At 43.9% G+C, this 17,785-nt stretch overlaps 1 protein-coding gene across 3 annotated transcripts in view; it reads right to left on the bottom strand.

Moving 5' to 3' along the window:
• Positions 1-728: 728 nt before the first annotated feature.
• The window catches only part of LOC146868496 (ectonucleoside triphosphate diphosphohydrolase 8-like), a 539,122-nt gene continuing 522,065 nt past the window's right edge, over positions 729-17,785 (bottom strand). For all 3 annotated transcript variants that reach the window (XM_085610637.1, XM_085610629.1, XM_085610646.1), the window contains 2 exons: positions 9,759-9,896; positions 729-2,199 (listed from right to left, as the gene is read on the bottom strand). In XM_085610637.1, the coding sequence (XP_085466763.1) occupies positions 2,017-2,199; positions 9,759-9,896 (321 nt within the window). In that variant the 3' untranslated portion in view covers positions 729-2,016. The remainder of the gene's footprint in view (positions 2,200-9,758; positions 9,897-17,785) is intronic.

Genomic DNA, 17,785 nt, shown 5'->3' with positions numbered 1-17,785 from the left:
ATATAAAGTCTGTCTGACTCCTCACCTTCAACCTCTTTTCACTCTCCATACATACTTCACATCGCTCCACCCAATGCATCGCATCCTCGTCTATTCCTGGTCACCAAAATTCAGCTCTAAGCCTTTTCTTAGTTCATTTTTGCCCTAAATGTCCTTCATGAGCGATTTCAAATAATTATCTTTTCACCTCATACTAGAATTCTGTCACCTACTAATAACAATTCATCCAATACTTTTCAATATGCCCTTAATGCTTTCAGCCACGTGCTTTTCCTTCGCCCACCTTTCAATACCATTTTAATTACTTCTCTCACAGCATCACCATGCAACATGACCTCACTCCACTCTTCATTGCTCACTGCACCCAAAGTCCACTGCACTACATCCTTCGCACTTGCCACCGCCCCTGCTTTTTCACTCCTGATTACTGCCTCCTTTTCCACTGACTCCCAATCAGTGGGAGTCCGTGGTCGCTTACCTTTTCTTTGTTGCTGCTTGGGTATACATTCGCAACAGCACACTGCACCTGATCACGATTTCTCCCCACAAATTTTCACAATAATGCTCCGGATAGTAATCTCTTGGCGGCCCCACCTAGTGCTGGTCACTTCACTCCGTCTGCTTCGCTGAAGTTGATTCTGTAAATCACGCTGCGATCTCTCTGTTGTAGAGAAGAGTTGGCAACTTGTCCCCAAAAAATATGTTGTGAAGGACCACACAGCAGCCTGTTATTCTTCAAAATTTGGTTTATTTGATCACAGATACCGAGCATTACTTCTCTCTTTGCCAGCTCCTCACAAGTGTCAAAGATTGGACTGTCACTGCTCCCATGACAACCAGAGAACTTTCAGGTACTCTGACGCCCCTCAGAGGAGCACCTTAAGCCCATTACTGACACATGACTAAATAACAATAATAACCCCATTACAACAATTATATTAGCCCTGTTGCTGTTTGCACAGATTGCATCAATTCATCAAGTAAAGGGATGGGGCTCGTTGTGCACTGACAAAAAAACTGGAGTCCGTGGTCCCAAGTGAATCATCATTGACATTCCATACAGTCTCAGTGTGCTAAGCACTTGCTGCTGAGAGATGCCTGCAATCTAAAAGCCACAGGTGTTCATCTCCACATTCACACTGAGCCTGAGATTCTCCAGAGATTGATTTCATGATTACCACTAAGTAGGCAAAATAACGGCCATGCTATTATCCCAGTGGTAGTAAGTGTTACACAAATGCTTTCTTGCTATTATCATAGAACACGATCACTTGAGCTTCTTTCACGATCGCTTGAGCTTCTTTTTGCCCACATTTTGTGCCCCACGCTGAGCTGGTATAAATAACATGCACCCTAAACACAGGGATGTTCTTGATTTTCTATATATTCTCTTCCATTTATTTTCTCCTGTTGGTATTGGGCAGAGACCCTTTAAAGCACATCCACACAGTACTGTGGTCAGGCAGTGAAAAACACAGAGGCCATCTTACCAAGACAGGCTCCCATTTCTGCCTCTCCATTTGCCACCCAAGTAGTGAATAAACATTTGTCAAAGACATCCTGGTTCTTGTCTACTCATCAGGCTATTGCCCTCCCAGTATATTCTCTGTAGTGATACCACCTGACTTCAGCACTCCTCTTGCTATCAAATTAAGCACACATATATTGGTGCTCAAAACTGAATTGTAAAAGTGTGACCAACTAGGGAATGTGTTTTTTTTTCCTGATGATTTGTACACCTTGAAATAGTATCTCTACACTTTCCAATTAGCCTGAACTTTGAGCTTTTTCATTACACTACCATGCAACAGATGTGGTGTTCACTTTATATCTCTCTGACGGTTGCATTATTTGGCACACCGCCTGTAAAGATGATACATTAGCCGGGTGAGCTACAGAGCAGTGGATCTCTAAAATTCTACTTATGTCCATCCTGCCAGTGGCTTTAGTAATTGACATTTCCAACATACAATACTACCTCCCCACCCATAATGTAGCAAATCTGCTTTAAAGAATTTAACATCTCATATAAATTATTAACATGATCACACTCAATGATAGAGCTAAGACAATAAAAAAGATGGCGGCTGTCCAGAATCTGTAGTCCTGTCCATGTACGTTGACAGCAGCCTCTGCTGGAATCATGTTTGTTAAGTTCAGCATGTAACCCAAAGTCCAGCCGATGGCCGTTTTATCCACCTGTAAAAAAGAAAAACCAACACCTTAGTGCTTGTAGTAGGCACCTTGACTGTGATCCACATCCTAGCAATGTACCTCCACGGTACTAGGTAATGGGCGAGTAAATTGATATGGGAATTGTAATTCTTTGAAATGTTTAATCTACATCTCAAAGCATCTCGCTATTTCTATAGAGTTTCATGTGCTTCTAATTGAATGGGGCAATAGTTTTTGGTGATACCTTTAAAATTAGCAACAGCCTTAGAATCAAAGTGTTTTGGTGATCATAGTGTTGCTGAATAAATTCAATCTTGCCGAAAGGTAAGACGTGAGGGAAGAAGTAAAGCCACCTTATGTTTTGCTGTTTTGCATTGCTTTGTGGCATCAGTTATTACTGAAGCATACAAAACGTGATGGGTGGAATACATAAATTAATCTCAGCTACTGGTAATTACAGGGCCACATCCCAGTCCGCCTCAGTTTTGACCCAGCCAAAAGCAAATCAGTCTTGCCCCTGCTCCAATGGGAACACTCCAGCCCTAACTTCCAGGCCAGGTACTCCTGAACTAGAATTAAAGCAAACCAAGACCAGGCCTCATCAGTTGGGTATAGCTTGGTTCTGTTGGCACCGTGTGCACAGGATCCACGTCTGGGCAAAACCATCCCACTTAGGGCTTGAAACTGGAGCATATAAAAACGTGATGGAAAGAATGCTTGAATTAATCTCAGCCACTGGTAATTACTCTGACCACATCCCAGTCCATTATTTTGCACATCAGGTAACACTGGCCTTTTAGCCTTCCTCACTGATAAAAAAACGTAACGTGAGATCATGGTTTCATTATTGCTCCTTACACAAAAATGTCCACTAGCTGCACAGACTCGTACTAAAAAGTGTGATGATTCAAAATACATAATATTGTAGAGTAGATAAAAGCACACAATAATGCATGCCATTGCTTTTGTAATAGCTACTCACAAGAAAATATCTATTTTAATGACATAGTCACAAATAAAATTCTCCTACTCCAGCCTCCCTTTTGGAACAAGGAATTCCTCAAAGCTTTGTGCTCTCCCAGATTCTATTCAATCTGCTTATGGAACTTCTTGATTACTGTTTGGGAAACTCCTATATGTCCACCCACTTTTATGCTGATCCTTTTGAGCTGATGTGAAAATCTCCTCACCAGATGTCACTATCTTACTGGTCCAGGTTCCTGAGGACATTCAGGCATGGATGACCCACCCTCATTTATGGGTTGCTGCTCCATTCCAGTTCATTCTTGGTTAAATTCACTTAATTTGCTTGAATGCAGTGACTTTTTTCTTTAATGCACCATATCCTTGGATGTTAAACTAGACACATATCTGATCATCCGTGCCCACATTTATTCTTTAGTTAAATGTAAAAATTCTCCATCCAGCATGGTTTCAGGAACTAAATGGTGAAAAAACATTACATTACTGATCACACTCATATAACTGTCCATTGGAGACAGAAAGTATATTCAAACAGGCATGCATGGTGCATAGAACACTTAATTCTGTAATATTAAATTATTCACCTTGCTTAGACTTTGGTGGGCAGTGATCCACCCACCAGGGAAGCAGAGGGGATACCCTCCGCTGCTCTGGCAGACTACATCTGCTATATTTAGAGATCACAACCTGCCAAGCGGAGATCTCTATGCCTTCAGAGGAGCTGCTGTCACAGCGATCACAGAGGGATTAAAGGTTTGGTGACTGGCTGCCATGTTTCATATGGTAAAACAAAAAAAATAATGCACCCTTGGAGTTTTCTCCCAGGGCGTGGGGCCATTAGTTTAGTTTTCTGTGCAGAACCACAAGCCTTTATTTGATGGATTCAAACATAAAAATGAGGGTTCCTCAGAAAGTCCACCCTAAATAGGGTGGAAGGAGCAAGGTACTCATGACAACAGCTCCAAGTCTGTTAGGCCATCAGTATAAAGTTTTTGCCAGAAGAATCATGACAGTCCACCTGACTGAATAGAGCAGGTTGACAATTTGGCGAACAAGCTACTCCACCAGATGTATAGTGCCTTGTCTGCCAAACTCCAAATGAGGACCAATCTAGCCCAATGACTGTTTATTTCTGAGCCATTTATAGCAATGATCCACTTCTTGAAAGTTAATCTTTCAGAAATTGGGCTCTGCTCAAAGCATGTAACTGTATTTGAACCTGCGATGAAATCAATACTCTCTTTTGCAATCATCTAAAACATTTTTACATGTCTAACCTTCCAAAGCCACATCCACTTGTGGCTCGCTCTGTAGTGATCACGATATAAGTTCTGTAATTGATTATTCTGCAATTGCTGTTTAGTTAAATTTTATTTCTTTGGGTGCTGTTATCACTGACCGTTGTCATTTAAGGAAACAAGACAAGAAAGTAGAGGATCTGCAAAAGTTGTCTGCTCTTCTTGTCTTGCAATTTATTTGCCTCTCATTTGGATGGCATGGTAAATAAATCCTTCACGAATGAAAAACATGTGTTACTCATGACCAGATGTACTAAGAGTTGTAATGTATCAAGAGCCTCTAAAAGATTCCAGTATCAACACTGTCATCATTCTGCTGCTATGCACTCCCAAAGGGGATCAAACTGGTTTTGAAAGAAAAACGAGGGTCAGGCTTCCAAGGCTGTTTATCATCCTCCAACTAAGACCATTAATTGCGCCTAGATTATTCTGTCTAGGTTCTGACCCACTGGGTGTCAAAATTAAGAGGGTTCTTCATCACTGGCAAAATCTAATTTCAGGCTCTTGACGTCCTGGGGATTGTTCAGGAAAGATACAGCAGCAAATTCTCCTCTCTTCACCACAATCAGGTGTATTAACTCTCCAGAAGGGAATTCAGTCTTTGCTGAACATGAAAGCCATTGCTCTAGTTCCACAGAAGGCATGAGGTCTAGAAGTGTTCTTTATATCTTCTTGGTTGTGAAGAACATGGGGGAAGAGAGGATCCAGAATTAATATCAACCTGAAGAGTTTGACAAAATTCAAACACAATTCAACACATGATGGGCACACTATAGATTGGCAATTCTTGCACCTTTTAGGATCTTCACCTCACAATCTTCCCATTATGTCAGAAATGTTTACTGTTTACAGGGATATCAACCCATTTCCCGTTCTAGCTTCTGTCCTTTGAACTGAAATCTGCTCCTAAGTTCTTGGCTCCAGTATTGGCAGTAAATCACAAGAAGGACATCTGTCTCCAGCAGTATCTGGATGACTAGGTGATCAATGAGCAAACCAAGATGGTGAAAGTAGCTCAAGTGCTAACAGTTTGCCAGTTGTTGGACTCACGGGGATTCCCGATCAATGCAGCCAAGTCCAGGCTGACTCCTGTCTAGGATCTACAATTTATTGGTTTCTTCAGATGTTGATCTGGCAATGCTGTGGATGATCTCTCACATCCAGGCAGATGGCTTAATCAAACATGTAGATGCAGGTACATTGAGATTTGGTGAGGAGAGGTTTCCCTGAGGCAGGGGACTTTCTGTATTCATAGGGCAGTCTCTAAACTCTGTAGTTTTTTCCCTGTCTTTCTGTAGGACTCCATGATGGTAGTTGTTTCCTGATTGCATCTAGGCCCAGTGTCCAGGCTCATTCTCCACTGGTGGTACCCATTATCTCATCAATATAACAGCAGTATTCCAGGATATTACACAGGAGATGTGTTGGTGGACGGTTTCATCCCACCTAAAGACAATTGCCAGTGACTAGTTATACCATAGACACCTTTGGCTATAGTTGGGGTATCATTCTCTGCTCTCTTCCATTCCAAGTGGTATGGGAGAAAGACAGAGAGGAGTGATTCTTCTACTGGAAGGAACTGAGAGCTATCCGTAAGGCCTTGGGTCTTCCAGTCTGTCAGAACATCTTGATTGGGCAACACTGTTTTGTTAGGGCTCTGGGCAGAAGAAAATACTCATTGTAAGCAGTCCACATAAATAGGACAGGCATTATTCAATCGGATTCATTAGGCCCATTGTACCCCTTGTCTCAGAATATTTGTCTCTCTCAAAAAACAATTCTTGAGTTGTGTGTTCATCCCTCCAGTGATGGATCTATTTCAAAGGTTTTGCACTAGGTACCAGATAGTAAGGAGGGAATGACCTCACATTTCAGTGAAAGGTTTCTTGTTTGATTTTCCGCCTTTTCCTGTAATCACCAGACTGTCGACCTGCCTTATTAGTCAAATAATGATCTCAACAGCTCCATTTTTGCCTTGGATGTCATGGTTTACATTTGTCAACCGAACCAGAATAGATTCTTCCAATGCCATCACCCCCCTCTGTTCACCCCTCTCAATGTTCTCTCTTCAGAGAATGCATCTCATGGTGTGGTGGTTGAAATGAGGGGATTGAGAAAGCTTCGGCATTGGAAAGGGTTTTCTTTCATATTTGATTTTGGGACAAATGTGCTGTTCTGTGCTGTCCTATTCAGTGTTCATTTTTTTATAATTTCTGAGAGATGGTTTTGAGTTAAGGTTGTCCCTGCTACTCTCAAGGTTCAGTGAGATTCCATAACAGCATTTAGAGGAATGAACCTTGACAAGGCTGGCAGGCTATTGGATCTCTGGCTGCTAGGCTTCTTAAAGGCTCTTTGTCGGCTTATCATCCAGTTAGGAAAGCTGCTCCTACTTGGCACTGGCCTTTTGTACTTTCTTTTACAAACTGCTCCCTTTGAGCCCTGGCAGAAAGTTTCTCTGGTGTTTTTGTCCTTCAAGTCTTTTTCTAGTGGTGATCGTGTGTGCTAGTTGTCTAGTGGAATTAGGTGTATTAGTTATTCAAGCTCTAAGAGTCTTTCCTGACAGAATTGTCTAGAGAACAGGTCCTAGGTTTGTTTTCAAGTTGGCCCATAGTTTTCATCAGTCAGAAGTGAGTCTTCCTGTGGGTCACCAGAATCCAGAGTCTAAGGAGGAAGAGGACTCACATTAGATGTTTTTAAAGCTGTTTCTATTTAACTCGCACTGCTCCCTTTGGTTCAGCACTTTAAGGTTATAGCCTTCATCTGGAACACTGAGTCATTGGATCAGTCCCACCATCTCCTTGGCATGTCTGGGGGCTGCCTGAATCTATCCCAGGATGGTCCAGTGAAGGGCATGGCTACATCCTTGACATAAGTGCAGCGTCTCTATGGAGGACATCTGTATAACAGCAACTTGGGCCTCACCTTAGGCTTTTGCAAATCATTCTATTTTAATTAGAATTCCCAGGATGGATTGCCTTTTGGCACTTGTGTGCCATCAACTGCCTCAAACTTGGGTTGACTTGAGATTAATATTCAAAAATTAAATATCATTTGGGATTTTAATTCGGCTTTGGTGTATTGTACTTGATTTTTATACTTGTGCAGTTTGGGTGTTGCTGGAAAGCTTTGGTTATGGCCTTATTAAGTAAAAGACAGGGATGAGGAAGGGGATAAGGAGTTACTGTCCAGAATATTTGTAAGTAATGTCATTACTCTGATTCCTTCTTCCTCGTCCCAGGTCTTTGATTCTCACCCTCCCTCCTCATGGGCACAGCTTTGTTTGAGGCTTCTGTATGGGAAGCTGGCGGAGTTATATGTAGGGAACCCTTTTATTAGGTGAGGCTGAAGAGGTGGGATAGAAAAAATAGACAATATTATGTGGATAGGAAGTTTGGAGCTTTGGAAGGGTGTAGCTTCCGTATAAGTGCCAGCCTAGGATGAGGAAGAAGGCATCAGAGTAATAAGATTCCCAATGAGTAATCTGGAATAAATAACAATTTGTGGAGAAGGGTAGCTAGCATTTCTCAAGAAAGGCCGATTAGAATATTAAATAAAGCTATGGCACAATGTCAAAAGAGACTTTGAAACCACCTCAAAGGAAGAATAAGATCATTGCCAGTAAGGGTTTGGTTGCGGTGCTCAATGATGCGTGATTATAGTGTCGCCGAAGCAAAAGACTAGCAAAGGAATTCGGACAGTGATAAAAGCAGAGTCTCAGTGGCAAAGTAGAAATTATGTACAGTAAATATTGAAGGAAGTTTTACTGGGATCAAAAAAGAACATTAGTAATATTGTATTGTCAACAAGGCCTTGCCTAGGAAAGTTCAATTGCAATACAAATAAATGTTTGTGACATTATCTGATATTGATTTATTGTAATGTCGAGCAGAGGTGTTGTACAACGGCCATGAACAATAGGAGCATCCCTTGGAAGGTCTTATTACATTTCTGAGAGCATACGTGGGATGCCAACTACAGCATTGCATTAATGCCAGGGAATAGCCATGCTCAACAAAACCGTACTCTTCTTGCAAAAGAACATCTGATCCGATAACTCAAAAAAAGTCTGTGAAAAATAATAAAAACAGTTTTCAAATTCATTCTAAGCAAAGCCATACTTAAAAATGTTCAACTGTAACGCAAAGAAGTGCTTGTGGCATAATATTTATTTATAGTAAAGTTAAGGAGAGGTATTTTACAGTGGGAATGAAGAATGCAGCTATCCCATGGAATACCAAAGCTGTATTGATATTATGAAGAATGTTTGATGACAGCACCAAGAACAAATATACAGCAGGACCAAACAATGCCTGTTTGCAAGGAACAAGAGACCAATACAGGGTTTGGCTCCTAAAGAGCAAGGCCAAGCCTACTATAATCAAGTAACAAAGAAAACGCCAATGCTGCTACCACCTTCAAACTCTATTTACAGTGCATTGAAAGAAACAATGTCGCGCCAACCACTTTTTCCGTTGGATTTAATCCCAAGTTTTTACACAATTTACATTAGCGATTCGTCAAAAACACAAAACGATACAAACATCTTAAAATTTTTGAATTTTTAGAACATATAAATCTCTAACCACCCTTTCTCCCTCACATACATGAATGAAACTGTTTTACTTTCATACAGACTTCACTTGTGCACATTCTCCACACCCCAATCACTCTGTCAGATTCGCCAACTCAATCATTCTATCATTTCACACCCATCACTACACATCCTGTCGTACACAAGCCCAGAATACTTTACAAAATGTTTACTAAAGAAACACTTAATACAAAACCAGACAGGCCATCAACAGCATGAATTTCACTAAAATAAAGACATATACAAAATTTGTCTTTGATTGGCCTTGAGTTGGCGAATCTGACCGAGTGATTGGGGTGTGGAGAATGTGCACAAGTGAAGTCTGTATGAAAGTAAAACAGTTGCATTCATGTATGTGAGGGAGAAAGGGTGGTTAGAGATATACATGTTCTAAAAATTCAAAAATTCTAAGATGTTTGTATGGTTTTGTGTTTTTGACGAATCGCTAATGTAAATTGTGTAAAAACTTGGGATTAAATCCAACGGAAAAAGTGGTTGGCGTGACATTGTTTCTTTCAATGCACTGTAAATAGAGTTTGAAGGTGGTAGCAGCACTGGCGTTTTCTTTGTTACTTGATGTTTGCAAGGAAGGCTTGATAATATGTGGCAGTACAGACGAAGGCGAAGAGGACAACACTTTGTAGCCAGAGGTCAGACGAAGGTTAGTAGTAGCCCTGCTTTAGGAGCATGCCAGCTCTGCTATACCTTACCTGCTTCCGAAAGATGATATTGCTCCAGTTGTCCTCTGTGAACTTGTAGACATCGAGCAGCAAGGTGAGGATGTAGTTGCCCCTTCCACAGTAGTCCCGCAGTAAATCCTGTCGCTCCATTGGGTACTGAGCCCTCAACTGGGACCAAAACAAAGAACAAGTTAGTTGTTCAAGGTCAGAGTTTATGTCTTGCACTTGCATCGTGACCAAAGCTTGTGGAGCCATAAGATCTACTGCAATGCATTACTTGGCATTATCAATTGAAAGGCATGACCTGGATCATACTTCAATGGGCTGTAACAATGAGTCTTGCTCCTACGGATGTGATGAAATAAGTGGCTGGACGTATCAATAGATTTCGTGAAGTAAAGCCTGGGCTGGACAAAGTAGGGGACTTTAAGAAGGGGAAAAATCAAAATATGATTCATCAAAGTGAAATTGCAAATCACAGACATCATCGTGACTCAAAAAACCAGCAATGCAACTCTGTGCAAATCTCAGGAAAAAGAGAAATCCAAAGTGATGGTCCCCTACATTGTGATTTGCAAATAAATGTGTGAATGATTTACACTTGTTCTAATATTGATATTTTAACTGCTGCCCTTGTCAATCGATAAATATTGTGAAAGCTGTCCCCTATAGACGGCTTTCGCTGTGTAAGCGGCAGCTACAGACAGGGCCGGCACTAGGCGTGGGCCGCTGCCCAGGGCCCCGCGGCTGTCTATCTAGGATGGGGCCCCCCACGAGTCCATCATGCATTTGAAATGGTGCCATTGTACAAGTTACAGTGGGCAGCCCCCTTCCTTTGGGTTACTAGTCATGGTGAACTTTAACAAGACCCAAGGCGGGACCCCCTCTCCTAGGCCTGGCTGCCATGGACAATATGACACCACATCCCTTTCAGCTGCTGCAGACTGGGCAGGGCAGGGTTTGTGGCCGTGATTATCTTTCCCTGCATCTCTTTCTCTTACCCTAATCGCTGCATCTGCATGATAACAGCGATTAGACATACACTTGAACTGGCGTAAGGTGTGAAGTGAGCCCTGCCCCAGCATGAATGAAAAACAGAGTATCCTGCAGGACTTTTAGAACAAAGAAACACAGTGACCTAACATCATGATGGGTTCTACTCACTTCCAAAGAAGGAAAAGGGAGAAGAGCAGAAAACGGAGCGAGAGGTGTGTGGCCCGTGTTGTGTAGATATTGTGAAGAGAGTGAGTGAGTTAAAGTAGGTGGGATAGTCCAAAAAACAATTTTATTCTAGCTGGTTATCCACCTTGCTAAAAACAAAAAGAGTGGCAATTTCCCTGACGTTAAGGTTCAGTTGGAGCGATGCTCATCTCTGGATAACCAGCTAGAATAAAATTGTTTTTTGGACTATCCCACCTATTTTAACTCACTCACTCTCTTCACGATATCTAAACAACACAAGCCACACCCCCCCACTTCATCATATGGCAAGGAACAAGATCTCCGATAAAGAGCCCCTTGACGGGTGCCCGTCTAGTATTGCAGCGCCGACCCAATGAGGAGCAGGTCCAGATGATGAGGCATGACAACTAGCTTGCTGGGTGTGTGAGGACCCTAAGTTCTGCAAGAGCGGGATCCCCTCCTTATCCCTCTCCATCACCAGGTTCCACCTCTGCTACCATTCATCGCTGATAGCGGTTGGTTCCCTGACTTTTAGGCACTACACTTGGAGGAACAGCATACCATTGTTAGTAGGATTCACAGGGTGCCTATGCTGGACCTTGGTAAAAAGCCCCACAGTCCCTCCTATTGTGATATACCCACATCCATCCTTACCACCCCGAGGGGAGTACGATGAACCCTCCAAGATACACCCAAGCTATTTAACCTGTCAAACCACACACCATTCCGTGTTGGGCACATCTGAAAAGGTAGCACTACTCCGCGGCATCATGTTTGATCACATCTGAAATCCCTAATTCCTGGGTACATCTAAGGAGGTCTGGTGTTCCCTTTAGCTTTTAATAGAATTATTGATGGAAAGGCACATCTAAAAGCAGTTAGACAAACAAAAGAAAGCAAGAGGTGGGGGAGATGACAGAGTACAGCAGAGAGGGGAGTGCTGAACATTAGGGGCAAAACAGCTATATAGAACAAGACGCTTAAGGAAAGGGAGATGGGGAAGGACTGATTTGTATGTCATGGCAGAATCAATGAAAGCAGAGAATAATGTTGGTTAGGCAAAAGAAATAGCATGCAAAAAAAGAAATGTAACCGGCTTGGGGAGAGTGAGAGGGTGGAAGAGGAGAGAATGTTGTAAGTAATATAAGAGCAGTAGTGTAAAACAAAATGATGGGGTCTCTCTCTGCAGAATGTGATAATGGGCCAGTGAGTCTCCCACGTCTCACAGATGATCATTGGCCCTGGGCTGAACGGGAGGCCCCTGATGGGTTGGGGCCCCCTGAAGTGTTGTGGGCCCATCTGTGCTGCAGGGGCCTGTACTGCGTCCTGACACAAGAGGTGAAGCAAGGTAAGGGGAGAAGAGTGGGGAATAGCAGCGCATGTAGGGGGAAGCGGAAGCTACAGGGACAGAAACAGTTAATGGGGGTAAGAGGTGAGAGCGAGAGAGAGAGATAAAACATGAAGAGTTGAGCTTGGAGGGAAGAGGTGGACATGAAGGGGGCAGAACCAGTGAATAAAGTTAAGGCTGGAGAAAATATGAAGGGTGAAAGGCAGTGCTTGGATAGGAGAGGTAGATATAAGAGAAGCGGAACCATTAGGATAACTTGAGTGTCATGGAGAGGGAATGAGGAGTGTTAAATGTAAGAGACAAGACAACCAAGAGCAGGTATGAGGATGGGAGAGAGAGACAGGGGAGAGGTAGATTTCAGAGAGGTAGAACCAGATAGAAGGTTAGAGACTGCAGAGAGATGAGAGGTGAAGGGTTCAGCAGGTAGGTAAGAGGTGGGTGTGATAGAGGCAGAATTAGTGAGAAAGGTAAGAGACCATAGTAGAGATAAAGTGAAGTGTAGAGCATGGAAGGGAGATGTGGATATAAGAGGCATAAACCGTGAGACAAGGTAAGAGGCAGGGGGCTCAAAGAGGAGAGGTGGATGTGAAGGGGACAGACCAGCAAAAAATGTTAGGAGGCTGGAGGAAGAAATGAGAGATGAGGGGCAGTACATGCATGGGGTATATAAATGTAAGAGAGGCAGAACAATCAAGAAACCTTACACAGAGAAGAGAGTGGGAACATACAGCATGGAGGAGAAAGGTGGATATAAGAGGGACATAACGAGAAAGAGAAGCGACGAAGCTGGGGATAGCAGAGCGATTGATGTAAAAGGGGTGTTGTAAGAGGCTTGAGCAGAATATGGTGCTCACTTATGTAAGTGTAGCACCCTGCTGTGATACTACATCTTGTGTAAATTAGAGGGGCCTCGCATGTTCCTATCCTGCCTGGGGCCTCACAAATCCTAGGACCGGCCCTGGCTACAGACATTGGTGGGAGTGGATAGTCGTTCAAAGGACTAGTGCATGCACGGCACACCATTGCTTAATTTGAGGCGGTGGTTTCCAGTGCTCGGAAGCAACACTTAGGGGCCGATTACGATCCTGGAAAAACCCGGTACAAACAGTGGGTTGGAGCGATTTCTCCGTCCGACTCGTACCGGGTTGTAAAACTTTACAAACATGCAATTACGATTCGTACGGAAACACCATTTCCGTACGAATCGGAAAAAAGACCAACCGACAGAAAAATACATACAAATGTGATCCGGGACACCGCGGACGTGACGTCCGGACGGAGTTAGGCATGTTTTTACATACCAGCAATTACGATTCGCACCGACTGCAGTCCGGATGGGAATATTTTTACAGCACCCAAAAAGTGCCGGAAAAGCTAAGTACGCGGCGATGCGAGCTGATTAGGGGGCCCGGTACGTGCCGTACCCCCCCTGCCCCCCGTATGTACGGGGCTTACCCCTGTACCCCCCAGCCCCCCGTATGTACAGTGCGGACCCCCAGGGGGTACGCGCCGTACATACGGGGGGCTGGGGGGTACAGGGGTACACCCCGTACATACAGGGGGCTGGGGGGTACGCTCTGTACATACGGGGGGCTGGGGGGTACAGGGGTACGCCCCGTACATACGGGGGGCTGGGGGGTATGCTCCGTACATACGGGGGGCTGGGGGGGGGGGTACGGCGCGTACCGGGCACTTGTTTGGACATCTCCATGGATGCTATGGGAGTTCGCTCAGGACGGTCTTTTTTCCATGCAGTTGTACAATCGGACGGATGGGACGGATCGTAATTGCGCATTGGGACTTCAGTTTTCCCATTTGTACGTAAAAATGTCCGGGGACGTGTCGGAGACTTTTCCCGACCCAAGGACGTGTGGGGGAATTTTCCCAATGCGATTCGTATGGACTTTTTCCCATACGAATCGTACTTGGCAGTTTGTACGGCGCTTTTACCATTTGTACGGAAAAAAGTCCAGATTCAATTGGGTTGGGGAAATTTTTTCCAGGATCCTAATCGGCACCTCAATTGTCAACCCGCACTTAGGGCAGTTCACCACATGGTGGCGCTGCTCACTCATTTAGAGATCAGCAGAAAAACGGTTGTTTATTAATACAATACACATTCAAAATTGCTAATACCTGCCTCCTAAACCGAGCCATTCCTTTAGCGTCGGGGACCTGGAATACTCTAAACTGTCACACTTGCAGCCAAGAGAGATGGTTAGTAGTGGTTTTGGCAACAATGACAGGGGAGATGGGTAGTGCAAGCTGCAGTGGCCTCCTGGTCAGAACCCTGGCACTTATTTTACAAATTAAGCACTGCGGCACCCCCATGTCCCTTTATCAATAAGCCTTTTTTGTTAATTCAGCCCATCCATTTAATTTACTAAAGCATTCACCTTACAAATGTTAATGCTAGGAATGAGTTCTCCTGCGCCTTGCAGGCCACTAACTCTGCATTCACAGACGTTTAGAAGCATTTTTAAACTAATCTAATAATCAATGTGATATGTATTATTATTATTTTATTATTAGCAAGTGTTTCCATTGCTTTTGTTTAAACCATGTGCAAATACAGTTACATCTTCATGCTGTGGAAATGGTAATAGCTGTACAGGGCACAGGAGCAATGATGGTGTAGTATTTCTAAACTTCTTCTACACAACTTAAAACGTGAGCCTGTAACCCCATCTCTCCAATAGTAAATACAAGCGTGGGATAATTACAACAATCAAAACAGGTAAGTGTCCATCATATGCATGGAGACCTACAGATTGCAAAATGATGTCTCACATCATCATTTGAAACATAGACATTCACTTTTCATTTTGTTCCAAAGAATTTGTGAAAATCAAATACTCCCACAACTCTTGTTCGATGAAGAAACATTGTTACTGAAATTCCTCTATCCACAGATAGTTAGGGCCATGTGGTGCAATAATTTTACTATTTTCTCATAAAATATTTTCTTGAAAACAAAAAGACAAGGCTATTCATATGGTTTTATCCATACCCTCTGGGAGGCACAAATACCGCGGAGCGCTGGCATGTAAATATTCAAAATACTACGCCAATGCTTGTTATGGGAGGGCCATTATTAGAAATGATGCTATAATTAACATTAGAGGGCATAATCACTTTGCCAAATGTGACAGAAATATAAATGAGAAATGTTTTCCAAGACCCTAGAGAAGCAAGTACTAGTTTCCAAGAACTTGCAGGAACCATTTCAAAAAGTGTTCTACCAAATTACACTACTAAGCAACTGACAGCAAGCCCAGATTAAAAAAGATAAATAGAAAGCACCAGAAATGCTACAACAGAAAACCCTGCTGCTCCTAAAAAAGACAGGCTCTTCAAGATGGCCACCGACCGAGTTGGAGTTCCAACGATAAGCTCCTTGGTCTAGGATCTTACATCAGTGAATATACCGTATTATACCCTGCCATCTACCCCATGCTGTATTGCATTGCAACAAGGAACACTCTACAACTGGACACATACTGGCAAAATTGGCTCTACTCACAGTGATGATGCTGGAAGATACCCCTCCCCAATTGGAGTCTCGATCTGCAACCACGCAGGACACACAGATGTGATCAGACCTCGCTGCCAAGCAGATCTTTCCTGCCTCCACGCCTGTTCACAGAATGGAAATATGAGATGCTTAGGGGAGAGCAACATCAGCTTTTTGACGATGGGGCCCAGCTAATGACCTGATTGTCTTCCCTTCATGTTTTCAGCCTTCTGGGACGAAGCTGACCCAATGCAGCGAGAGCCTGGTGATTGTGGCTCCGTCCGGTGAGTGCTACCCCCAATGACTTGACCCACCGCTGTCCCCTGACTTGCCCTCGATGGACTGCTCTTTTTCCCCTCAGGCTGACTTGCTCTTTTCCCCACATGTTGATGCCGGCAATTGTTTTAGAGTGTGTGTGGAAGCTTAGCTCACGCCCGTAACACTCCATCGTTGCCGTACCACAGCACTGTACCATTCAGTCCGTACCACAGCACTGCACACTACAGGAAGGACTGCTGAAATTGGGGTTTCATGGCCATAACAGCCATTAGAGGGCCTGCCCTCCTGTCGCTTGTCTTTCCCTGGATGGAGCTGTTCCATCTCCTCGTGGCTGATGCTGGCAGTTGTTTTTAGAGCTGGTGTATGCACGATTGCCTAAAGTATGGCTTGAGCTCGCAGCACTACATCTCCCACCCGAGCCGACCTAATATCATTGTGGGCTTGAAGGTCACATTCGGTCTCCAGTGCAAGTCCACAGCACGGCACACTGTGGGCCGGGAAGGACTGGCTAAACTCTGGTCTTGTGCCTAGAGCTCACCACTGGGTGGCCTCCCTCCCCCCCACCCCCCTCTGGAGCCGACCTCCTCATACCACGCCATATATCTATTACTACCATCAAATATCCTGCCTCTCGGGCCCCTCTGCCCCATTCCCCCCACTCCCCTACAGGATTCTTGCTCCACCAGACTCCCTTAGGTTATGCTGAGTGCCCGCTCATTTTGCGCTTGATGTTTTCCACTCTGTGGCATTAGGCAGCTAGGGGGAGGTCATGTTGACCTGTTGCTAGCACAAATTTTAGGAGATTTCCTCTCTCCAATTCCCAACACAAGGACCACAACCGCAGTGAATAATGAGAAGTCATAAAACTTTCTCTTGAGATCTTGACCCCACTTCAATCCTACCACCAGACCCCAGAGGGTTACAGAACACCCTTCTGCTCTCATAGACCAATGCACACAAGGACTCGACACCCTCGCCGACCACCATCCAAGCTATTCCTTCCAACCCGCACAGAGAACCCAGCCTCCACTATAGAACCATGATCAAGTATAATCTGTGACTAGTTCCCACTACACACCATGAAAAATAAGTTACCAAATCTCATCTCAGATCTCTTCTCCTTAATTGCAGGTTAGCGGTAAGACTAGCCCAAGACTGTGACATCCTTTTTGTAACTGAAACATGGCTCAGTGATTTATTCCCACCCTTTCTGGACATCCCAATACCATGAAACTACGATCTCATCAGACTGGACAGATCCGGAAGAGCTGGAGATGACATAGCATGCATTTACCGTTCCATGCTCCAGCTAAAATTGCCACAAACAGTTCCACTGCCATTGTGTGAATACCTAGGTATTGAAAAGTGGAGCACTAACAAGCTTGTGTGTAAATTCACACAATTTACCACCCCCTGGGTAATAACCTACCTTTTATTGAACAACTGATGGAGACCATCTCCTCTGACTCAGACCAACACACCGACCAGATCTTCTGTGGGTATTGTGACATCCATTGGAAGGACTTAAATGATCTTATTCTTAACAACTTCAAGGCCTTCCTTACAGAACTCAACCTCACTCAGTCTTCCAATGGTCCAACACACAACAGAGGCTACACCTTTGATCTAATCATCTCCAAGGAAAATGCAATACAATTTGAATCCATAACACCCTGTGATGGGTTTGATCACTTCTCAGGGCCTGATAATGAGTTTGGCAGTCCATGGGAGGGC

Source organism: Triturus cristatus, chromosome 1_2, assembly GCF_964204655.1.
Source record: "Triturus cristatus chromosome 1_2, aTriCri1.1, whole genome shotgun sequence".
NCBI classification, from domain to species: domain Eukaryota; kingdom Metazoa; phylum Chordata; class Amphibia; order Caudata; family Salamandridae; genus Triturus; species Triturus cristatus.
The sequence above is the reverse complement of the archived record's forward strand: the minus strand, read 5'-3'. Positions and strand labels throughout refer to the sequence as shown.